We start from the raw sequence: 26,487 nt of genomic DNA on the forward strand, positions 1-26,487 counted from the left end.
GATAATTTTCCTTTCTCTAACAGATAAAGGCGGATCGGGCAAATTTATGAAAAATAATAAAATTAGGTATAAATTACCTCAGCATTGACCCCTGTATAACAGCACTCTGTTTGTATGCTCATATGGTCACTGAACTCTTTAGGGCACTGTTGGCTAACTTGTGACACTTCAGGTGTTTGTGAAACTACAAGTCCCAGCATGCTTTGCCAATATATAGCAGCTTATTGCTGGAATGGTATGCTGGGACTTGTAGTTTCACCTGAAGTGTCACAGATAAGCCAACACTGCTTTAGGGTCATTGATGAACGTTCTTTGCAAAAAAAAACACCTATCACAATAATTACACAGAGTAGAGCCATCCTTATATAGCAGGATGCAGGGGAAGTTTTCTTGTGCTCTCTGCAACTTGGCGCAAAGCGGGGGTGGGACTTGCTGTAGGATAAGCACATAGTGCTATTCAGGGACATTTATAAAACTCAGTGCTGCCAAATACCTTTCTGCTGAAAAGCTTTTTTACAAATGTCACCCAGCAACTTTTTAGTCCTTCTATTCTCCTTTTCATGTTAATACTGTGCCTGCATTTCACACTAAGTTTCCTATTGCAATAACCTGGGTTGAATGTGTTAAAAGATGTCCAGAGAATTAAACCCCAGATAAATAAATCAGCCCAGGTTTATTATTAATGAATCTCCTTCATACTATGCACTTTAGAGAATATTTATCCATTCCCATCCGTCATTGTCCCAGTGGTGCTTACAGTCTAACCTTTATATGTGTGTCCCCTGTATGTTAGGGCATATAATCATCAGAAGACGATTAACCTGCCAGTATGTCTTTGGATAGTGTAAGGAGACCCTCGCAAACAGTGAACATATAAACTCCACACAGATAGGGCCCTGGTCACAATTCCATCCCATGACCCCAGTGCTGTGAGGCAGCAGTGTAAAAAACAGAAGTATTATTATTTATAAGGCGCCACAAGGTTTCCGCAGCGCCGAACACAGTACAAACAATGGACAGTACAGGGAATAACAGTACAGAACAATAAACGAGTAATACCGAGACTTCAGATGCTCCAGGAAAATCAAGAATATTGAGGTTGGAGCAGAAGAGAAGGTAGAGAGACAGGAGGGAGAAGGGCCCTGCTCATTAGAGCTTACATCCTAAAGGGAGGGCAACAGACAATCGGCACAGAGGGAGTCAGAGGAGGGGAGCAAGCGCACCCTTTTCAAAGGAGGATCCAGGAGATGAGAGCGAGCATGGAAAGAGGGTTAAGTGGAGGGCTGGTAAGCCTTGAGGAAGAGATGAGTTTTGAGTGCCCGTTTGAAGGAGCACAAGTTAGGGGATAGACGGATGGAGCGCGGGAGGTCATTCCAGTGCAAGGGGGCAGCTCGGGAGAAGTCTTGAATTCTGGAGTGGGATGAGGTTATTAGAGTGGAGGAGAGGCGACGGTCATTGGCCGAGCGCAGGGAACAGGCGGGAGTGTGGATGGAGAGAAGATTGGAGATATAAGGGGCAGTAGACTGGGAGAGGGCCTTGTAGGTGAGGGTAAGAAGTTTGAAAAGAATTCGATAGGGGAAGGGGAGCCAGTGAAGGGCAAGGCAGAGAGGGGAGGCAGAAGAGGAGCGGCGAGAAAGGAAGATAAGCCTCGCCGCCGCATTAAGTATAGAACAAAGGGGGGCAAGGCGAGAGCGGGGGAGGCCGGTGAGGAGAAGATTGCAATAGTCCAGCCGGGAAATGATGAGCACGTGGATAATAGTTTTGGTTGCTTCATTAGATAGGAAGGGCCGGATGCAGGCAATGTTACGAAGTTGAAAGCGACAGGATTGCGCAAGAGATTGAATGTGGGGGGTAAAAGAGGGAAGGGTCGAGGGTGACGCCCAGGCAGCGTAGTTGGGGGACGGAGGAAATGGTGGAGTTGTTAATAGTGATGGAGAGATCCAGATGGGATAAGGACTTAGACGGAGGGAAAACAATAAGTTCTGTTTTTTCAATGTTAATTTTGAGAAAGCGAGAGGACATCCAAGAGGAGATGACAGAGAGGCAGTCAGATACACGAGAGAGGAGGGGAGGGGAAAGAGATGTAAAGTTGAATGTCATCGGCGTATAGGTGATACTGAAGGCCGAATGAGGTGATGAGAGCACCAAGAGAGGAAGTATAGAGTGAGAAGAGTAGACGGCCAAGAACAGAGCCCTGAGGGACTCCTACAGGGAGGGCAGAGGGGGGAGGAGGATGAACCAGACATAGATACAGAGAAAGAGCGGTTGGCGAGATAGGAGGTGAACCATGTAAGGACAGAGCCAGAGAGACCGAGAGAGTGAAGTGTCTGCAAGAGGAGGGGGTGGTCCACGGTGTCAAAGGCTGCGGATAGGTCCAGGAGGATGAGCAGGGAGAAGTGACCCCTGGATTTAGCAGAGAGGAGATCATTTGTTATATTGGTCAGGGCAGTTTCAGTAGAGTGGAGGGGGCGGAAGCCAGATTGGAGAGGGTCAAGGAGAGAATTGTCAGAGAGGTGACAGGTGAGGCAGTTGCAAACAATACGCTCAAGAAGTTTAGAGGCGTAGGGGAGAAGAGAAATGGGGCGGTAGTTGGCGAGTGTGGTGGGATTGAGATTAGGTTTTTTTTAGAATAGGAGAGATGAGGGCATGTTTGAAGGAGGAGGGGACAGTACCAGTGGAGAGAGACACAGGTTGAAGAGGTGAGCTAAGTAAGCGCAGACAGTGGGGGAGAAGGAGCGAAGAAGGTGAGAGGGGATGGGATCCAGGTGACAGGTAGACGGGGGAGAAGAAAGAATGAGGGAGTGGACTTCATCGCCCGTAGTAGGGCGGAAGGAGTCCCAGGGTGGGATAAGGGGAGAGGGAGGAGCAAAGAGAGGGGCCGGAGAGGAAGGGGATGAGGATATATCGAGTCGGATAGTCTCAATTTTGGAGGAGAAAAATGAGGCAAAATCTGTAGCAGAGAGGGAGAGTGGGATAGGAGGAGGGGGAGGGGTGAGGAGAGAGGTGAATGTGGCAGAGGCGGCGGGGATTAGAGGACTGAGAAGAAATGAGGGACTTAAAGAAAGATTGTTTAGAGAGGGAGAGGGCGGAGCAGTAGGAGGAGAGGATAAACTTGAAGTGGAGGAAGTCAGCCAGGGAGCGAGATTTCCTGCAAAGGCGTTCAGCAGCACGAGTGCACTTCTGAAGGAAGCGGGTGGAATTAGAGTGCCAGGGTTGGGGAATTAAGCGGCGGCGGCGGACAGAAGTGGCAGGGGCAACAGCGTCCAAGGCAGTGGTAAGAGAGTGGTTGTAAAGAGAGGTGGCGTTATCAGGGCAGACCAGGGAGGGAAGAGGAAAAGGAAGTAGGGTCAACAGCAGCAAGATTACGCCTAGTGAGGGTAGTTTTAGGGAGGGGGGAAGCAGGGGAAGAGGACAGATTGAAGGAGAGTAGATGGTGGTCAGAGAGTGGGAAGGGGAAGTTGGAGAAGTCAGAGAGATCACATAGATGAGAGAAAACAAGGTCAAGGGAGTGACCAAGGCAGTGGGTGGGGGAAGAGGTCCACAGCGTGAGGCCAAGGGAGGAAGAAAGGGCGAGAAGTTTAATGGAGGCAGGGTCAGAGGGGAGATCAATAGGGATGTTAAAGTCTCCAAGTATGATGGAGGGGAGGTCAGAAGAGAGGTAGTGGGGAAGCCAAGCAGCAAAGTTGTCGAGAAAGAGGGAAGTGGGGCCAGGGGGGCGGTGTATGACTGAGACACGGAGGTGAATGGGGGAGAAGAGGCGGATGGAATGGACTTCAAAGGAGGAGAAAGAGAGGGAAGGTTCAGAGGGAATGACCCGAAAGGTGCAGTTAGGGGAAAGTAGGTTACCCACTCCCCCACCTGGACGGTTATCCGGTCTGGTGGAGTGGGTGAATGAAAGGCCACCATGGGAGAGAGCGGCGGGGGAAGCAGTGTCAGCTGAGGAGAGCCAGGTTTCGGTGATGGCAAGGAGGTTAAAAGGGTTGGAGATGAAGAGGTCGTGGATGGCCGGCAGTTTGTTGCGGATAGATCTAGAGTTCCAGAGGGCACAGGAGAACGGGAGGGGGAGAAGAGGAGTGATGTGGAGGAGATTGGCAGGGTTGATGGAGCGAGTGGGAGGATTAAGGTAGGGACGGGGAGGGAGGCTAGGTGAGAGGATGGGAATAGGACAGGAGCGTGGAGGCATGGTGAGAGACTGGAGACAGTGGGTGGTGGAGGGGGAGAGAAAAAGGTAGAAGAAGCAGGAGGGGTGGAGAGGCAGTGGTGAGGACAACAATAGACAAGTGGTCGTGCAGCACGCTGGTAATACAATGAATAAAAGTAACAGTAGTAAAATGAATAACAGTAATAAAATAAGGAGAAAAAGTTGCAGGCAAAGACAATTAGGTATCGCTAAAGAAAAAAGGACATGGTGAAATACTAGGCAAAAACAATAGGAAGCGCAGAGAAAACAAGAGGCAATACTAAAGACACAATACCAGGCAGAGAGGACGGGGCACACTAGGTGCAGGTGGTGATTGATCACTAGTCGTCCAGAGCAGGAGAGTCCAAAGCAGGAGAGTCCACAGGAGCCGGTGCCCTCAGGGTGGAGAGCAGGAACACAGGTGAGTCCATGGGAAAAGTTCCAGAGGGTGCAGGGAGGGGTGAATTTTGAGTCCAGGAGCGAGTCCAGGGGTCGAGGGAGAGTCCTGGGTAGCAGGCACAGGGGTAAAATATGGTCCAGAGGAGTGAGGGTGGCAGGAAGGATGGGTGAGAATATCCAGAGGGGAGAAGTAAATAAGGGACTCTAGCCAGTGGGGGAGGTGGGTCGGATGGTGGTGAGGTGGCAGATAGGAAGCCGTGAAAGCGACCAGGTAAATACTGGGGTGGAGAGGAATGGGGCAGATGGAGCCCGCAATAGATAAGCTAGGAGAGGAGGCAGAGGGGGATCACTAGTCATCCGCTATCCCTGGGCATCCATGGGGCCAGGCAGCGGCAGCAGGGAGAGACACATGGCCACGGAGTGAATGGAGGCAGCGGAGGACAGCAGGCCAGAGCCGCAGCCTAAAGTAACGGAGCCGGCTGGGCGGAGGAGGTGCAGCCTCAGGAGCTGGAATGACGGGGAGCTGCAGAGTATGACAACAATCTGGTAGACCATTATCTCACTGTGAAAAGGGAGTCCAGTTTCCAATGTATATTTCCCAGTAAGGGTACATTATCCCATATATCCACTTAGCTTATGAAGTGGTGTTATAGGCGCAGCCTCACTGAAAAGGTTAGGGATGTTTAGTAGTTAAGTGCCTAGTGCTGAATATGCAGATAATTTACTCTGATCTTTCATTCTGTCTGTACCCCTCTGCAAGTTCCAGTGATTTTTACAGTTCACTTTCCAGGAGGGTTGCTGCTTTTTGTACGTCACAACAGCGTCATTCAATGACGCAGTTGTAAAGAGTGGCAGCGTCTGTTTCTGCTGCATATTGTTTCTTTGTTGCATGCCTTTGCATTCACAAATGCAGGGTTTTGAACACAAAACATTGCGCACAGCCGTTCCAGAGCATTCCAGCCCTTGGACACAGCTTTGGTAGCTCCCCAAGGTAACGCAGTGTCCCCCAGTGGTAGGATAGAGAAAAGAGGATTTTTACTCACCGTAAAATCAATTTCTCTTACTACACTGGGGGACACTGCGTGCCCTCCCTTGCTCTGAAAGTAGTGCTATCTTTGGTGTTGCTTTCTAAATTGCTTCTTCTCTCTTCCTGGCTTGGTTATACAAAACTGAAGTCAGCTACAGAGGAGGGGCATAGTGGGGGAGGAGTCAGAGAAACAAACAGGTTTATAAGTGCCTAACTCCAGTCCCACCTACTATACCCCAAGGTAACCCAGTGTCCCCCAGTGTAGTAAGAGAAATTGATTTTACGGTGAGTAAAAATCCTCTTCCCCCCCCCCCCCCCCGACTCCCCATTTGCATTGATTTATAGACTTCAAGATCTCTCAACTGAAAACTTTATGATTGGGTAACAATGAATATATGGATTAAAGCAAAAAATAATTTAAAGATGAGAATATTTCCTGAAAGTACAGAACTGAATGTTTTATATTACATTGATGCTGCATATAAATCAGTATTCAAGGTAAATCAATTTTTAACTTACACTGTTCTACACATAAAATGAAGCAGTGAAGCTCAGGTTTATTCCCAATAAAAGCCAAGATTTTCTATGGTAAATCCTGGGGAAAAAAAAAAACTTTTCAGTGTAGGCCACATAAATACTCTGAACACACATCTTTGAGAACATGATGGTATACAATTGAGGTATGCACGTTTTAAGGGATATTTTGGTCCACATGGGCAGTTATGATAGATTACGGTCAGATGTTACATAATCGTCCCTTTCAAACTAATTTTATATTCTACCTACCACGAGACTACATTTCTCTTGTCGAATAAGTCAAGCCAAAAGCTCTTCACCAAAGCAAACATTGTAGAGAGAGAACCCCTGTTTGTTGCTTGTTTTTGGTGAACTCTGAACACAAGTAGGAATAAAATGTATTAACATCTTAAATAACATGAAGAATGAGTTCTGGCTCTCGGAAGGATCACATCACACAGGGAGACAGCACCTACGCAGTGGTAAATTGGTTTCAATAGATTTTATTTTGATAGAAACACAAGGGAAATAAATATATACATTTCAAAGACTGAGACCTTAAAAAAAAAAAAAAATTCAAGTGTTCCTTAAGTTAGTTTGCATACAATTCTGGCACCAATAAGCAGCAATTATACATTGAACACAAAAAAAATATTGCTTGTTTTCTATCTTTACAATAGTATTTTTTTCTAAAATAGATAACCAAAAATATATTTTTCTATTTATTTGTCCTATTTGTGCTCAAACTTGTTGTATGTTACTTTGGTCTCTTGAAAGCAATTTTAAAAGTACATTCACATGTTTCTATTTAGATTTCTCCACAAACAGAACTTAAATGACTATTACACATAAGCTGCATGATGTTAAATGTCAGGGAATTGTGGGTAAAATGCAAAAGTATATAGATATGGGATCTTTTACCTGGAAGACCATTATCCAGCTAGTGCAAATGTCTCACACAGACATCATCATCCAAAACCTCTTCTCAAGGTTTTACTATACAAGGTAGTGAGGAGGGAAATGCTGGGAGCAGTGTGGGGAAAGACTGGGATACATTGTAAATGTCATTTATAATCTAAGCCAGGGGGCTCTAAATTAGATGAACACCCTATGTCCCCAGTATTGTGGATAATATGCCGTATGTCTTTATATGCAAATGTTTCAGAAACTTGTTGGAATGAAATGTATTGGTGATAATGCTGTGATCATAGTGGAAACATTTATTTTATGCACACTGGACTTTGTATGTATTGCAAGTATCTGCACAGAACCATTCACAGATTAAACATTAAAAGGAAGACAACTTGCACTTAGCTGTATAACATTGTACACACTCAGAGGCAGGCAGGGGGGCATCTGCCCCCCCGGGCCGGTCCCATAGTGGGCCATCTGCATTTTTTTCCCTTTAAAATAGGATGCCGAGTAGAGTCTTGCCCAGCCCCCCCCCCCGGGCTGGAATTTGCCAGCCCACTCCTGTATACAATGTTAAATATCTTAAAAGGATATGCCATTGAATTTAGTTTTTGTGTACATTGCCTCCTGCACATTTCAAAAAAGGTTGCTTACTTGTCGGGCCTCCTCCTGTGCTTTTTCCAGGGCTTTTAACCAGCCTAGGCATTTATTTAACTTCTCCTTGGATGCAACACATTACTGCTCTGTGGTTGAAATTGCATCCAGCGCAGAAAACCATTTGTGTTCCCCTTGGACACTACACAGATCAAACACCACTGTATGGATGATATAACGACTGCAAGAAGAATGCAGTAGGATAATGTAATGTAGTTACCAAAAGCTGCATGAAGGCATGTATAAGCCAATAACAAAAATCAGTTTGAAGGTAGAAATGGGAACTGTTACACAAACACGTGAATGATCGATATATTATGCGTTTGCATACATTAGCAACTTTTTTCTTTTTTTATAGATGTGTTGCCTTTTATAAAGATATATTAGTGAAAGAATCTAGATTATGTTTCCTTTGACTTCACAATGAGTGGTGAATGTCTAAAATGTCAACTATTCACAATTACTACTAATCCAAAACCCCAGCTATGGACCACCTGTCAGCAATGTCTTAGTGTCTTTTAGAAGTGCAAAATTAATATTATTATTCAAATAACTCTTTCCCTCATCTAGATGAATAGCTTACTCAAGTATGTCTGTATCTGTACCCTATGTTATCTAAATAACAATGCTGTATCCTATCTATTAATGGTGTTTTATTCCATTTTTAACCGTATGACATCTGCAAAGGGTACCAAGGACATGTTTTCCAGGGTGGAGGAGAGTTTAATAACCAATGTGTTTTATTCATTCAAATATGTTGCTAGCATGAGAACTTGGGTATTCCGAAAACTTTGGACATTTGAAAATAAATTTATTTTTATATTCAGTGTGCAGTGTAATTTTTGCTAGCTGCCATACAGGTCTTTAAACTGTCGGCATCAATGCAAATCAAAAGCAGCGTTAATATGCCACTGGATAGTGGAGTGACAAACATATTTGTTTTGGTGCTTTACATTTGTATAAAAGAAAAAAATACATCTTTTATGCAAACCTACAAATATATAGCCCATAAACACATGAGTTCATGAGAATAAGAACAGTGTTTGGTTTCATTGTGAAACCATTTTACTCATATAACATGCCCTGCAACCATGCAATAAATGGAGCCTCGTGATCAATACTATAAGTCAGGGTTGTTGCATAGGATATAATGCATGTACAGCTTCTACTCATATCAGCCAGTCACATAAATAAGCCAGTTACTTACAGCCTTGGTCACTTAATGACTATGCTTAAAATGTTATTTATAAAATGTTTTAAATGAAAAAAAAATATGCCACATGATATGCACGATGTGGATTAGGCTAAAACAGTATTCACATTAAGAACCTCTTTGAACAAATTCTGCTTTACCCCAAAAAAAAGTCTGTATTCAATTATTTGTTGTATAACATGTACAACAGTGATCTAAATGCCACAAATATATTGCTAGTTAACATACGTGTCTGTGCTATAGAACTGTACAAATAATCTCGATTAGCCCGAGAAAGGATTCACCTACATATACAATACCCTGGTGTGCACTCTGTCAATGGGAAGATTATTAGTGATTATCCTTTGACATGTTTTCATTTGTCTGTAGATACCTGAAAAGTCTTGTTATCGTTTGCATCCGGTTTCGTATTACAACGACTTGATTGTCTATTGAGTGTATTTTGCTGCTTTATAACAATACAGACTCCAGCATCCAACCATGTTGCATTATAAAGGGATGAGTGAGGGATTTCACTGAATGTCATGTGTATAATATATTTACAAGACATGTTTCTGTCCTAGAACAAAATTTAAAATCTGCTATAAAATTCCCGTTCATTTTAACATAACAAAAAAAAATAAAAAATGTATTCCATAAAAGCAATATGAATAAATTGGAAACATGATTCCCCTTATTCAGCAGTAATACAACCATTTGCTCATCTTCTGTAGTATAAATATGTGGAATTAAAAGCTACTGGGCAAATATCTATACACAACATTCAGCTTTGTCTAATGTAAAGTTGCAGTTTCTGCTTCACTCAGTCAGCAGATTTACTTATGTGAACAATTTCTTACGTTCACAATACCGCCAAATATAATGGAAAATAAGGCAGCGCTGTGCCTTGATTGAGGGGGGTGTACCTATTCCAGGGGAAAAATGACATCTAAGTCTTTGGTTGAGCGCTCTGGAATCAGTGCAATAACTGGCGCCATTGATATAGTCTGGGTTTCTGACACGTAGTTAGCTTGCTTACAAGTCAGAAACTATGCCATCGATGACTCCTTTCTCGATCAGGTGGGCCTTCAACACTTTGAAGATGTTCAGCTGTTGTTCAGGCTGTAGCACTAGAAGCTGCTGCAGGACTTTGCTGGGATTAGGACCTCTAGAGGTGGGGAAAGTAAACAAATTCTGCATTACATATATGTATTACATTTCAAAACCTGAGATTGTGACAGAACTTCAGAGAGGAGGTTTAAAAGTGTTTTCTGGGCCGAGATAATTAATTATGATTCACAACTGTACACTAAAACCAGACTTGTAAACTGAAAATCACTTTTTTTAAATAGCTAATAATTTAATGTACTAAAATCATACACAGGTTGAACCTTTCCACTTTATAAGCAGCATATTTTATATTAAACATTATATAAAAATGATATGTTTCACAGTATACCCTTGTGTGACAAGTGTTTTGAACCATTCTAATCCCAAGAAACATTTTAAACTGTTTAACGTGTATTACTCTCACTGTCAGATTTAAGCTCCACGTTTACCCACTGAACCAGTCATAGTGCTTAAATATTTTCTAACACACACTTGGGCTCAAGTTTTCATTATAACACAAAGTACCCCCAGGTGTATTAATATATGTAAATATTTTAGAAGAAGAAAGAAAGAAAGTTATATTGTAGGTGCACTGACACTAACTGATGATCGTGTAAGATATAACTTTTATTAAGTATTGGTTAAAATTGAGCGACATATAGGTTAAAATGAAAAAAAAATACTCGCTATCTGTATATATAATCTCTTTTAATACTAGGACTTATGCTGGTAGGAATTATAGTAGAGCTGTGGTAGTTGTTTTAACAGATATACCTATTGCTCGTAACCACATCTAGCTAACATATCCCCTAGTATTAGATTAGGCTATAGTGTTGTCAATCAATACCGAAATTAGTGATTCATAGGTATGATCTATTAGCCTTTAAAGTAATAAATTACTAGGTAATACGGGGAGACTCGCCTTTTACATTTTCTTATTGGAATCAGTCTCAATCTTTAATTATCTTAAAGGCGAGTATAAATAGCTGAAATATAAGACAGCGTATTTGTAGATCACACACCTCCAAAATAACATAGTTGGATTGGATAAAGTTCTGATCACGTGACCATGAAGGAATATTCCTCAGTGTATAAAAGAGATGTCAAATCATTGCCTCAGCTTGCCTTGGACAAAGCAGACCTTAGCAAAACGCGCGTTGGCGTCCTCGCTGTCTGTCTACTTGATATCTCTCATACTGGCAGCTGCTATAATACCCCGATATACCCAGAGTCAGTTCGGTGGTATTCAATAGGTAGTTAGCAATTCACTCCCCGTATTACCTAGTAATTTATTACTTTAAAGGCTAATAGATCATACCTATGAATCACTAATTTCGGTATTGATTGGCAACACTATAGCCTAATCTAATACTAGGGGATATGTTAGCTAGATGTGGTTACGAGCAATAGGTATATCTGTTAAAACAACTACCACAGCGCTACTATAATTCCTACCAGCATAAGTCCTAATATTAAAAGAGATTATATATGCAGATAGCGAGTATTTTTATTCATTTTAACCTATATTTCGCTCAATTTTAACCAATACTTAATAAAAGTTATATCTTACATTTATAATCTTACACGATCATCAGTTAGTGTCAGTGCACCTACAACATAACTTTCTTTCTTTCTTCTTCTAAAATATTAGCATATAAAGTTAAGGTGGCACCCCCAGGTTGATATTTATATAAGATAACGTATCTATTGGGGTTACATTTTCAGATGATAAACTAGTGCGATAGAATCTCTTTCTTTTCAGTATTAATATATGTAGCAAGCCTCACATTTTCCGATAAATAACAATATCTTCCCAAATTGATTGAATTGTACAGCGACCCTCAACCTAAACTCACTTTGTTTTATAAAGCACATACTTGAAATACTGGTTTAAATGGAAAAAAAAAATCTAGGCCCTCTTACAGCCATGGGAGTCAGGTACCTAACAAAATGCTAATTTCACACTGTTTACTCCAAATCGGATCTCCAGCACTCTCTAATACAGAGAAAGTGCATAATTCCACTCTCTCTAGTACATCATAAACTGAAGAACTATAATAACATTCTTCATTGCAAATATTAGTTAGCCTCATCAATAAGAAGCTGTAAAAATAAAAAAAGTTATCTTAGGAAAATAATTCTGGGCAACATCGTAGAAGATAAGTTACATCACTGCTGAGATATTCAAGTAAAAAATGGACTACACGGTACATTATATGAGAATTCTGCTTTAAATGGAATATGTCAAACTGAGATTTCTACATGTGCCAGTTTCCAAGGCAATGTAACATATAAAAATATGCAGTGTGGAGACCTCCTACCTTATGAAGCTGGCAATATACACGTGGACAAAGGTTGCCATCAGGTACTGACAGTCAAAGCGATCCATTATTCCCCCATGGCCAGGAATAGTGTCTGAAAAATCCTGTAAATATAATCAGTATTTTAGAAATGCCTCCAGCTTTCCTAACATCAAGATAGATTAGATTTACAATATATATGGTTTAATGTTCTAGGCTAGGCCATAATGCATTCTAGTAAATCATGTGTTATAACATACATATAAAGAGATTTCTCTCAAAGAAAAGTCAGAATGTCCATGCACCTTGAAGGAATGTTATCTATATTTTGAACCTTAGCATTACCTCCTACTTTAATTGTTGCCAGCCCATTCCGTTTCCTCCCCAATGTCCTGGAGGATGCTCCATGGTCCTGTCTGTTCACATCCACACACTACATCGTTACAGAGCCCTATTTTTCAGGACCAATCAGGTGTGACTGTGGCTCTGTTTGGAGCTCCTAATCCCACCCCCCTCTGCAGCCATTTTAAAGTGGTAAACTGAAATGTCCTCCACAGCTATGTGGTAATGTAGCTTTAAAGGACTTATCTTTATGGGAAAACCATTTTTTTCCCTGTTGCACTGACATGGTCAGGTTAAGTATCAACTTTTAAAGTATAATCTAACCTGCTGTACTGTGTCTGCAGTGTGACAACAAAACCAATGACAGAAGTGCAGGCATACAATGTCCCCCCATGGACTGCGGTTTACTATTGAATAACATTAACAGATAGAAGTAAACAGCACTAAAAGCAATGATATATAGCTATTATTATTATTATTATCGTTTGTTAGGCGCCACAAGGTTTCCGCAGCGGCGTACACGGTACAAACAGACTATACAGGGTAAAACAGTACAGAACAATAAACACAAAGTACCAATACTTCAGAAACTCCGGGCAGGTGAATACAGTAGAGACAGAGCAGAAGAACAGGTATGGAGACAGGAGGGAAGAGGGGCCCTGCTCATACGAGCTTACATCCTAAGGGAGGGTAGACAAAATCAGGCACAAGAGGGAGCCAGTGAAGCAAAGGGGAGAGAAAAAAGAGCCAGTCAGAAACAGAAGAGGTGAGAGGTTAAATGGATGGTTGGTAGGCCTTAAGGAACAGGTGAGTTTTAAGTGCCCGCTTGAAGGAGCACAGATTGGGTGAGAGATGGATGGAGTGAGGGAGGTCGTTCCAGTGAAGGAGGGCAGCGCGGGAGAAGTCTTTGTATGTAGAGTGGGAAGAGGTGATCAGAGTGGAGGAGAGGCGGCGATCATTGGCCGAGCGCAGGGAGCGTGCGGGAGTGTGAATGGAGAGGAGGTTAGAGATATAAGGGGCAGTGGACTGGGAGAGAGCCTTGTAAGTGGTGGTAAGGAGTTTGAAAAGGATTCTGTAGGGTAAGGGGAGCCAGTGTAAGGCAAGACAGAGGGGAGGTGGAGGAGGAGCAGCGTGAGAGGAAGATGAGTCTTGCAGCCGCATTGAGTATAGAGCGGAGGGGGGCGGGGAAGGCCAGTAAGGAGGAGGTTGCAGTAATCGAGGCGGGAGATGATGAGAGCATGGATGATAGTTTTGGTGGCATCTTGAGAGAGGAAGGGACGGATGCGGGAAATGTTACGGAGTTGGAAGCGACAGGCTCGGGCAAGGGATTGAATGTGGGGGGCAAAAGAGAGAGAGGAGTCAAGAGTAACTCCCAGGCAGCAGAGTTGGGTGACAGAGGAGATAGTGGAGTTATTAACAACGATAGAGAGGGCGTGGTGGGATGGGAGTCTGGGTGGGGGAAAGACAGTTTTGGAGATGTTAATTTTAAGAAAGCGTGAGGACATGCAGGAGGAGATGGCTGAGAGGCAGTCAGTTACACGAGAGAGGAGGGAGGAGGAAAGATCAGGAGAAGAGATGTAGAGTTGAATATCATCAGCATAAAGGTGATACTGAAGACCGAACGAGGAGATGAGAGCACCAAGGGAGGAAGTATAGAGCGAAAAGAGTAAAGGGCCAAGAACAGAGCCCTGAGGGACTCCTACAGGGAGAGGGGAGGGGGTGGAGGAAGAACCAGATGTGGATACAGAGAAGGAGCGGTTAGCAAGGTATGAGGTGAACCAGGCATGGACAAAACCAGAGATGCAGAGAGAGAAGAGTTTGCAGCAGGAGGTGGTGGTCCACGGTGTTGAAGGCCGCGGAGAGGTCGAGGAGGATGAGTATGGAGAAGTGACCCTTGGATTTGGCTGATAGAAGATCGTAAGTGACTTTAACCAGGGCTGTTTCGGTGGAGTGGAGGGGGCGGTCAAGGAGGGAGTTGTCAGAGAGGTGTCTGGTGAGGCGGCTGCAGACAATCCGCTCAAGTAATTTGGAGGCATTAAGTGTTTAAACACTTAACCTGAGGGGTCTCGGCATTGCCGCTTTAAATTAAGATTTATTCAGGTCGCGATGACATCAAAGTTTGTTGCTGCACATGTGTGTATCAGAATAACTTGCGGGGAGCATGGTGCTGCGTTTGGAGATGTAGAGCGTAGTTTTGGAGGTAAGTCTGGTTAAATGCAAATGGTTTTTTTACGCATTCGGATTTTTTTTTTATAGGTGTCCTCATTGTCGGAATGGTGGTAATCCTGAAAACGATTACCACCGATACAAACTACCTTGTATAAAAAAATATAAATATATGCTCTACCAAGAAGATAGAAGCCACTTCTGTCCTACCAGAAGTTAGAAATCTACTTTGGTCAGTGGAAAGCTAGGTAGGGGACTGGTAGTAGAAGACATAGATGGGCTTAGACTCCAGTCTTCCTTCTTGGCTGTGACCAGTATGCACGGACTGGGACTCGGTTCTGCCACCTTGAATTTGGTAGAACTAAAGTAAATAACATTGCATTATATTTTTACTTGCTGTGATGTTTATTAATTAATTTTTTATTATTATTATTATAATACAGCATAAATTATACTAACTTGCGTGCATTAGCTTCGGTCAAACACAACTCAAATATTTCATCTCTTATTAAAAAAAACCATTTTTCTTTATGCACTCAGCGTATCAGCAATTACAGAAATCATTGCTTGGGGTACCTTCAAGGGGACACCTGAAGAAATCGGTCAACCACAAAGAATGATCTGATGTGCAAAGCTAGCACCACTACATACCGTGGGGCCTGACATCCACTGAATCACTTTGAAAGCTCCAGCATCAACAGTTCCAGCACTGGAACTTGAAATCTAATTATACTGGTGAAATGAAGCAACAAGGGGACCTGCTATTTACAGTAATACATCACCACAGAAGTCAGAACTGAATAGCAGCTTCTCCTAATTAGATGATGACTTCCCATGAGCCCTCTGGTTCGTAAGGAAGAAGATAGAGGTATGGAGTGTGGGCATTTTCATATGTGGACATGAAGGGCCCGATTCATCTTTGGACAAAATTCCTTTACATGCTGTATCTTGCGTGACATAGCTCTGCAAATGCTCAGAAACTAATCTTACACCAATGAACGCAATTGCATACAATTCGTATGCGGTCTCAAACGACACCTACGGCGTGAAGGGGGCGGAACGGAGGAGGGAAGGGGCGGATGAACATAGGCAATGTACAGTAAGGGGCGTGCCAGCGCGGATACGTCCGATTCAAGCTCTGGGTATCTTGTATGTATGTGTTTTTTAGCCCTATCATTTGCACCAGCTACAGGGCAGGTCCAAGTGCTGTCCGATAGTGATACATACACGTATGCACGCTACTAGATAGCACAGAACATGTGTTTTCCAGTAACAAAAACTATAAAAATGCATTTTATGTACAGTACGCAATAAGAAAATCCTGATTTCTGAATTTCAATTAAAAAAAAAATATATAAAAAATGATTAACTCATATTTATTAATGATTATATTATTATAAGATGGTAATTTATTTGCTTGCATTTGAATACGGAGATATGTGCATACAAGTTACGTGCGTTTTTTAAATATATCTGCAAATTTAGTCACAAATATTTGCACATTAATAAATATAAGGGTAGGTTAACCAATGTTACAAATAAACAACATGAAACGTGTAGGATTTGTCTTGTACAACACGGATTCCCAATGCATCAGCCATGTATCATTTACCTTAATTTTAAAGGCTCGTTTGAAGCCACTGGCAAAGAAGCCTCCAAATGGTCCAATGAGCGATCCAAATGTTGAGAGAGCGATGCTGTGAATCTGAAACGGGTATATGCGGACTGTCGTCTAGAAAGAAAACATATATTAATGCAGCCTTGGATTTCTGTGAATCATGTCAATTAAATTCAATCTATTTCAGCTGTCTAAACATAGAAGGCTGCTTCCAAAAATACCAGATAATGTAGACAGAGCCGAGAAAGTGGATTGATCTGCACAAAACACAGGATAAATACTCATGTAATACATAAGACAATTGTGACCCTAGCAAGGCTCAAATTGAGCTTTCAACACCTTGAAACTTGATAATACTTCAACGGACACTGTGCTAACAATAATTTCACCAACAATAATGCCACGTAGAGTTCTTCGGATAATAGTTTCTTATACCCAAATAAACTACGCAAAAGCTACCTCTTTTAGGTGCAAAGATTGGGACTTAATGTAACCAACGTTCTTTTCAAGTAAATCTATCTTTTAAAGTTTGTTTACTAGCTAAGAAGTTAGTAGGCAACATGCCCACAGAGGGCCATGAACATATTTTCAGAGGTCCAAATGCTGCAGTTTTCCATGTTATGTTCTATTCCTTTCCTGTGCTTCAAATGTCATGCCCAGCACAAATTATTAACAGTGTGCAACAGGATATCCCTGGGGTGGATGGAGATGTCATCATGTCATCTAACCCAGAAACCAAATCATGGACTAACTAACTCATTGGTTGTGCTGTGCTGACATGCTATGGTCTCTGATACTGGGGGGGGGGTCATGGAAATGAGGCCTTTGCAGTGCAATGTTACTCAATAAATATAATGTGCAGCCCCTAATCCATGATATACATACACACATATATTATATATATATACACATACACACACACACTCAAATATACATACGTACATATATACACGCAATCATATATACACAAACAGCGGGTGAAATAAGTATTGAACACGTCAACATTTTTCTCAGTAAATATATATTTAATGTGGTTATTGTAATGAAATATACACCAAATGTCAGCAACATCCCCTGCAATCCACACATGCAAAGGAATCAAACCATAGATGTCCATAAATTAAGTTTTGTGTAATAAGCAAGTGACACAGGGAAAAAGTATTGAACAAGCTTCCTAAAAAAAATTTAATACTTTGTACCAAAGCCTTTGTTGGTAATGACAGCTTCAAGACGCCTCCTGTATGGAGAAACTAGTCGCATACATTGCTCAGGTGTGATTTTGCCCAATTCTTCAACGCAAATAGTCTTCAAATCTTGAAGGTTCCGTGGGCTTCTTCTATGAACTCTGATCTTTAGTTCTTTCAAGCGATTTTCAATTGAATTCAAGTCAGGTAATTGGCTGGGCCATTCTAGCAGCTTTATTTTCTCTCTCTGAAACCAATTGAGTGTGTCCTTGGCTATGTGTTTGGGATCATTCTCTTACCGAAATGTCCAACCCTTGTTTCATCTTCAGCATCCTGGTAGATGGAAGCAGATTTTTATCAGGAATGTCTCGGTACATCTTTCCATTCATCCTTCCTTCAAATATATGCAGTAAGACAGTACAGTGTGCAGAAAAACAGCCCCACACCATGATGTTCCCACCTCCAAACTTCACTGTTGGTATGGTGTTTTTGGAGTAATGTGCAGTGCCATTTCTCCTCCAAACATGGTGTGTATTATGGCATCCAAAAAGGGTTCAATTTTGCTCTCATCTGACCACACTAAATGCTCCCAGTATTTCACAGGCTTGTCCAAATTTTGTGTAGCAAACTTTAAACAAGCTTCAACATGTTTTTTCTTCAGCAAAGCAGTCTTGCGTGGTGAGCGTGCGCATACAGGCCATGGTGGTTGAGTACATTACTTATTGCTTTCTTTGAAATAATTGTACCTGCTAATTCCAGGTCTTTCTGAAGCTCTCCACAAGTGTTCTTTGGTTCTTGGACAACTCTTCTGATAATTTTTTTCACTCCTCTGTCGGAAATCTTGCGAGGTTTACCTGGTCGTTGCCGGTTTACGGTGAAATGATGTTCTTTCCACTTCCGGATTATGGCCCAAACAGTGCTCATTGGAACATTCAGCAATTTAGAGATCCTTCTGTAACCAATGCCATCAGTATGTTTTGCAACAATAAGTTAGCGAAGGTCTTAAGAGCTTTTTGCTTTTACCCATCATGAAATGTTTGTTGTGCGACACCTTCGTAATGAGACACCTTTCTATATAGGCCATCACTTGTGGCTGAACCAGCTGGCAGGATTGCTTTCTAGTTACTGATAGATTTCAGCTGGTGTCTTGGCTTTTCATACCTTTGTGCACCTCCCTTTCTTCATGTGTTTCATACTTTTTCCCTGTGTCATTTTACATTATTACACAAAACCTAATTTATGGACATCTATGGTTTGATTTCTTTGCATGTGTGGATTGCAAGGGTTGTTGCTGACAGTTGGTGTAAATTTCATTACAACAGTCACATTAAATATATATTTAGTGAGAAAAATGTTGACGTGTTCAATACTTATTTCACTGTGTGTGTGTGTGTGTGTGTGTGTGCGCTTCTGGGGACATTGACCTGTTTACACACCAACACTGTGGGGTCCAGAGTCGTAGTTGGGACAAAATTTGAGGTCCCCACAAACCTTCTCAAGGCTAATCAATGCAGGTGACCTTGCTGATATGCTCAGCATAAAAATCGGGACTGCCCCAAGTGACATTTGTCGGAACAAAAGTGTGCATGTGTCCGATGGGGAGGGTAGAAAGTGTGTGTGCCTTCCACCGGTATATGCCAGTATTCTGTCCGAATGCGGCACTTTGTACACCAAGCAGGTAAAGACACAGTCAAATCCGTCTGCTGCTGAAGGTAAAGCGAGATTGCTGAAGCATGACAGCGCCCACCGGTAGCTCGGACTATAGCCCAGATAGCAGTGGAGACGAGTATGCCCCTGACACTTTGGAGGAGAGTGGTTCAGACACCAGCGGTGATGCCCCGTTGCCCACCGACTTTCTGCTAGCCTTGTTTTAAACACAGAGGGTCGGAGAGACAACGCGGTGTCTGTCCAAACGCTATCTGGAAACAGTGATGCGTCCAGTGAGTACAACAACCGTACATTGTGAAATTCGGTGGTAGAGAAGGTTTTCATATACAGCCCTGAAATTCTTGTCACTAAAAACACATTTTTATAGAACAATTGAGAACACATGGAAACTGAAGACTGAAGCACCAAGGCTTACCCATCCCAGCAGTGACTGCAGAAATGGAGGAACAGTGTAATCATGGAGTCTGAAGATTTCAGATGGTGTACAGCCGGTTGAGAAGCTGTTTGTTTCACTGTTATATTCCACAGGGCACACAAAGTACTGAAACTGTACGAAAACGTAGGAAAACTGCAAATAAGGTGCAAAAAATGTGAAAGTTATAGATACTGTTTTAAAGAAACAATGGGCATTAAGATCAGTGCTATGTTCTTGAAAATGTGAGAAAAAGTTATCCAATAAAAGGAATATGCTACAAATATATTGCTTAACAGACGTTAAAAAATATAAATTAGACAGTTTTTATCAAAGCAAGGTCTCCAAACCACAAATGCAGTTTGCAGTTATGCCATTAGCAAGTCTCCGTTTACACATACATCAAATAGCGGGAAATCCTGCAGTTTAGTAATATCACACTTTAGTAAATCCTGGCCCTGTGCTTTAAGTCTAACTCCCGTTTCTCCCCCGACATTATACAGCTTAACCTTATACTATACATGTATAAAAAGAATGTAAAAAAAATCCTGTACATCACTTTTAAGGTATCTTGTGACAGAATAAAAGCAGAATAAAAGCTGTATTCCCTATTGGCAATGACGTTACTAGTACTGCCGTTAAAGAGCAAGATTTCCGTCAGCCCAATGCAGATCCCCATCTCAAAAGCAATCAGTACTTCACATGGAAACTTTAGATGTATGGGGAAGTGCACCATGTTTGCCTTTACATTTACTAGCTAGAAACAGGATCTATTACCAATTTACATGTTTGTTATGAATGCAGGTAACATCTGCTCTAGGCAAACAGTCCCCTATCCCCCATGCAGTGTGGCAAGCTAAATGAGTGAATGCAAACAAGAAAACAGCTACTTTATTCTGGCATGCCACATTTATAAGCGATGATATGTATGTGTATTTTGATATAGGTTCCTCCTATATATCACTTATTAAATCATATCAAAACAGAGAACATACTTGGTGGTAAGTGAGGGTGGCTTTACTAAAAGGGAGCACTTTATGTATACTTCAGTTATTTGTATTGTTATAAATAATCTATGTAAATGTTTAAAGTGTAAGAGAAAGAGAAATCAGTGTTACTCACAAGGAATCCGAATATTATAGTAAGGAAGAATCCACCAATGAAGCCTTCCCAGGTCTTTTTGGGTGACAGCTAGATGCAAAAGACAACAAATCAACGCCATTAAAATGCAAATCAAATGCTGGTGGAAAAAGTACTTGAATAATATTTAACAAACTAAAAAGAGTGTATAATTTGTTAAAACAAATGATGCGATATATTGCTCAGACAGCTAGCCAGATATTTTATGAGCAGCCGAAGAAATGTAAAAAAAAACCAAATAATTATACACTTTAATTTCTAGCAAGACAAAAACATACGTCACTTGTGCTAAATGAGTATACAGTAGACACTTGCTTAGATTAGAACCTTTTTGAGAATCAATTAAGAATTTTAAATCTGGACAGATGAAACATGTTCAATGGAAAAAGAGAAGAAAAAAAAAAAAAGGAAAGTGTCCTCTACATCCGATTGCCAATATGTGTCTGGTGCTGGTAGGTGGATAGTGAATGGAACAAGAAAGAGTACAAACCAGCACAATGCTGCAATGTATGTTATACAAAGTGATTGAAAGATGGATTGTGCTTGCCAGGCAACAAGAGAGAGGCAAGGGGAGTTGATCCTCTCTCCACATGATCATCCTATATGCAGTGTGTCCAGTTAGCTACACTAACTGCCACACCATTCAGCATGTAAAGCTTGGCTGGATTGTGATCCTATAGATTCTTCATATTAAACAGATGTAATGAGGAATATCTTCTATGCAGGGTTTGTATTGTCTTTCCCGCTGCTTCTTTACACTTGCTGCACCATTTGAGCATTAATTTCTCATTTAAATTTTTACTAAGAAAATGACTTGCCTTTACCTGCATGTGCTCAGTGTCATCATTATTAATCTTATAATAACAGCATTGAGCCCCCAGCAGCTTATTTATGTACAGCAACTTGATGTTGAGGGGAACAGTGTTTGCTCACTAGCCACGGACTAACAGTGGCGCAAGCAACGTTTCATTTAAATTGGTGGACTGGCTAAAATAGCTTGGACAAGCTGGTGTACACATCTTAATATGCAAGAGCATGTTTATGTGGGGAAACAAGTGGAGAATAGGACTGGCAGTGAAACGAAAGAGCTCTGTTAATCGTTTATAAACAGCATTCTTCTCTCTCCTTGCGGAAAGAACCCAGGACCGTTTCATGTGGAATGCAACACAATGAATAATCACAAACTGTATAATTACTGTGATTGTTCAGGCTTTGTGCTCTGCATTATACAACACAAAATGTGCTCAATTACAAATCACAATAAATGCAGGGGTGCAACACATTTCCATTCCACCTCACACATAACAGGTAACATGGCCACTGCATGATGCCCACTGCAGATGTTGGAACTGCACCTAAGTCACCTCCGGGCATTTCTGGTTTAAAATTTGAGCGAAAAGAATAAAATCATCACTTCAGAGTCTACCCTACTTCAATTTTAGCATTGATCTGCTCTATTCATCCATGTCTAAAATAAACCATAAGAGTGAGACAGCATGATTCAATAAAGAACATAAATGCTGATACATGCTGTATTTTGCATTGAATTGCAATGTGCATGCCCAGAAACGGACTATACGTCAAAGATGCAAGTGTATGCAATTCATCTTCGAACGCAAAGTACACTTCCGACAGCCTACGATTTCATGGGCGGAACTGGGAGGGAAAGGGGCATATGCACATAATTAATCAATGTACAGTAAGGGCAAGCCAAGCTTGAGCACAAGCAGCAGCGCCCAATACAAGCTTTGGACATCTCTAAGGTACATGTTTTTCTATCGTATCACTTGCACCAACTACAGGTCAGTTGTAAGTGTCAAGTGATAGTAATGACGGTCGTGTATGTATGCTAGAACATGTGTTTGCAATCAAGAACTGTAAAAATGCATTTTATGTACAGTAGGCACTAATAACATTCTGAAAAATGAATTCAATTGAGGAAAAAACTTTTATTTAAAAAAAGTTTTTGCATTAATGACTATTATTAACAGGTGACAATAAATGAATACTTTTTTTTCTGTGCATTCAGCTGGGACTTTATAATCTACATAGGTATTTTTTGTATCCTACACTGTATTGTGTCTCAATACGGCAAGAGCTGTGTATGTAGAGCATACCTAGACCTGTATTCAACAAGACAAGTTTCTTCAGATGCACTTGTAGATAAAAAAAAAAAAAAAAAAAAAAAAAACAAAAAACCATACAATACGTTCATTTCGTGTGCCTTAATAAAATCATGCCCTCTATATATGTCACTTTTGCGGTTTTTTTTAATGTTCTTATTCCTTGGATTGTCAAGTGCCAATGAATGCAGTTTCCAGCATAACAGTGCCAGTAGGAAACTTTGAAGTACTGTTTTATACTCTTTCCAGAATGCCCATTTCCACGCAAACCTGGAAAATGTCATAGATAGCACTATGAAGGGGCCTATTCTGCCATCCAGAATGGAGGTGTTCTGTGGGCATGCACTCTGACATTATATTATAATTATATATATATATATATATATTCTAATCAATTAATGACCTTTTTTGTGCTTCAAGCAATATGCATAATATCCAGCATTACTATATATGCTGCATCAGAGGTTGTCACAGTTCTAAATGCAAACACTGTGTAGCTGAGCTGGCTCGCTATTTTGATAATGGACGGATGTCCTGGAGGATATGGAGAGTATACAGGGAGGAGGCTAAAGGTAGGTGATTAAAACCTATAATTTAATCTTTTTAATATCAATTATAGAACAAGTATCTTTAAGAGCTAAATGCTGTATTTGTTTCTATGATGATACAACACTACGTATCCTGATAAATCAGTAGTGGCCAGCCCAAGGATCTCGTGCCACATGCGGTTCTTTGAGCTTAGAAATGTGGCCAGGAGTATCACCCAAGCACAGTGCTCCGGGTGTCGACAGTCGAAGATTTGGAAACATATGACTGCTTGTCTGACAGAGAGCAGCCACATCATGTGACCTCCTCTGCATAACACAGGGAGGCCACATTATCACAGGCAATTCAATCAGCGAAGGAGGCGGAAAGCGTGCTCTCCCTCCTGGGCTCCAGCATCTATGTGGGAGGTGTGACAGGTAAGTAAAGGGCTTGTGAGAGGCTGATGGGCATGTAAGAAAATCTGATGGCATGTGAGGATATCTATTGGAATGTGTGGAGGTTTGATTTGCATGGATGGGGCATGTGGGGAGACATATGGGAATATTAGGGGCATGCATGGAAGTCTCATGGCATGTATAAGGAATATGGGTAGATCTCAGGAAAATTTCCAGCAGCTCCTGCACTGTGTACCATGTGACTGCTGTAGCCACATGACCTGGTGATGTCACAGGGACTCTGACCAGGATCTAGCTACTATACTATCTTATGGAGATATGGTGCAGGGAGCCTATGCGGTCCGTTCATAGGTTGTCCTATCGCATAGTACTCACTGCAGCCGCATCATTTATTCATAGAATATTATATACTACACGCTGTCCCCATCATTATTACAAGCTGTAGTACAATATTCTATAAATGAATCATGTGGTCGGAGTGAGTGCTATGTAATGTTATAGTTAAGGTTAGAATGAGCACAGGAGACAGGGATCTACTGATTTGTAAGGGTATAGGATCAAACGGACAGGTAGTAGAGTAGGAAGATAAGAAGAAAGTAGAAACTTCATCTTGAGATCAAATGAAGAGAGGATGCCAGTGGGTGCTAGGAAGGAATAGAGTATGTAACTGTCGAGGAAGAGGATACCATTCATGTAGGGTCTTATCAATCTTGTCCATGAAGTAAGATCCTGGGCAATGACTGTAGTAAGGGGCTGTAGGGTGGGAGAGTTGAGAAGTGATTTAAATGTGTTAAAAAAAAGGTGTTTGGTGTTAGAAACCTAAGCAGAGATGAGAAATTGGAAGTGTTTTTGTTTGGCAGTGTCCAGAGCATTTCAATAGGAGTGGTAGATAGCCGTATATGTGAGGAAATCATTAAATGTACAAGCTTTACACTAATGACGTGCTTTAACTGTCAAGTCTGAGGAAAATACTTCAATTGTCTATACAACTTTCCTTTAGCAATTTTCACACAGCACTGAAGAAAGATTCAATAAAGGAAGAGATTAAAACATGTCCAGAAGCAAAGGATAAAAAAGAACTAGAAGAAGTGGGAAAAAGGAAGACGCCAGGAGTCTTATGAAACCCTTGCCAAATAAACAGTGATCCTAGAAAGGGACCTTTTGGATTTCTTTTTTTCTTAGCCACCACAGCACAAGGATAGATGCCCTTTCATTGCTGGAATTGCTTTTAACTAATTGGACACCTTTCATTGTATGCCCTCCACTCTACTAAAAGCAAACCCACTGCTAGTTTGCAAGGGAGCAGACCCCTGTGATTGGAAAAACACGATGTTGTGAGTCACGTCAACATCATGATAGCTGTTGGCTAGCACAAGGGCTTTTGATCAATGTGGTTCTGTGGAACCCATGTCTGTTTTAAAAGGCACCATATGGGTCCTCCTTGTTTTCCTGCAATTACATTGTCTATATATCACATGACTTTATATTCTGCATATGTATTGTTTGTATCCTGCAGTGTTTTGTGTCTGTCTCAATACTGCAAATTTTATATTGTGAAGAGCATACCTACAGCCGTATTCAAGAGACATTTTTTCAGATCTGTTTCCACTTGAATATTGACTTGCCTTTGTATAAAAAAATCTTACACAGGCAATAGTGTTCTGGTCGGAATTGAACCGATAGCCCATGTACTATGATGAAGCAAACCACTGTGCCGCCCAGATAAAATATTGTTACATAACGGATTTTTTTATGTGTCTATTGCTAATTAGATCTTGAAGGAAATTGTCTGATTGGTTGCCATTTCAGATTTGCACTTTTCTGCAATAAGTAAATAAGATATAAAAAGGAAATCTACATAATCATTTATCACCACAGAAATGCATGAGTTGTACTACTATCGTTAGATACAAATAAGACCTTATTCCATATATATCGATGTCGGCCTGTCTTCCCCCAGACGTTTAACGAATATTTTATTTAAATACATAAAGATTGGCATACTTGGGCCTTATACTGGTAAGTACACTTTATTGTTCATTTGCGTATGTTGTGTAATGTCAGGAGAATCCTCCTCAGTAGCCACCATGCACTTTGGTGTCACTATTATGCATAGTATTCCCTCCCTAAATTAATGAAAGCCCAGTCCCAGAGTTGGTAAATTGGATACCAAATAGGCGAGCAGGAGATGAAGGATGAGCACAATAAGAGGATTTTTATACTTCCGATAAATCCGTTTCTCTGATTCCATTCTGGGGGGACACTGCTACCATGGATTGTGAGATTGGAGGTGGCACTTAACAGGTTAACTTTGTTAATGTATCAAAGCTGACAAACCTCTCCCCTCTGCAACCCCCTGTAGCCTAGCCTCTTCAGTCCAAGTATAAAGACCCAAGGAAGGGGAGTCAACCAACCAGAGATCACACAGCAGAAGGGAGGAAACGCAGTGTCCCCCAGATTGAATCAGAGAAAGGAGCTTATTGTAAGTATAAAAGCCCTCTTTTCTCTTTCATCCTATCTGGGGGACACTGCTACCATGGGGACATTCTAAAGCAGCCCCCTTAAGGGTGGGATCGCTCTGACAGCCCGGCACATAGAGCACT

The 26,487-nt window shown here is 41.4% G+C and overlaps 1 protein-coding gene across 1 annotated transcript in view; it reads right to left on the reverse strand.

Moving 5' to 3' along the window:
- Positions 1-7,564: 7,564 nt before the first annotated feature.
- CDS1 (CDP-diacylglycerol synthase 1) overlaps positions 7,565-26,487 on the reverse strand; it is an 81,460-nt gene continuing 62,537 nt past the window's right edge. The window contains exons 9-13 of the mRNA XM_075203260.1: positions 20,803-20,871; positions 19,684-19,836; positions 16,411-16,530; positions 12,312-12,415; positions 7,565-10,048 (exon numbers count right to left, since the gene is read on the reverse strand). Of these exons, the coding sequence (XP_075059361.1) occupies positions 9,916-10,048; positions 12,312-12,415; positions 16,411-16,530; positions 19,684-19,836; positions 20,803-20,871 (579 nt within the window). The 3' untranslated portion in view covers positions 7,565-9,915. The remainder of the gene's footprint in view (positions 10,049-12,311; positions 12,416-16,410; positions 16,531-19,683; positions 19,837-20,802; positions 20,872-26,487) is intronic.

This window comes from Mixophyes fleayi, chromosome 1 (assembly GCF_038048845.1).
Source record: "Mixophyes fleayi isolate aMixFle1 chromosome 1, aMixFle1.hap1, whole genome shotgun sequence".
NCBI lineage: Eukaryota > Metazoa > Chordata > Amphibia > Anura > Limnodynastidae > Mixophyes > Mixophyes fleayi.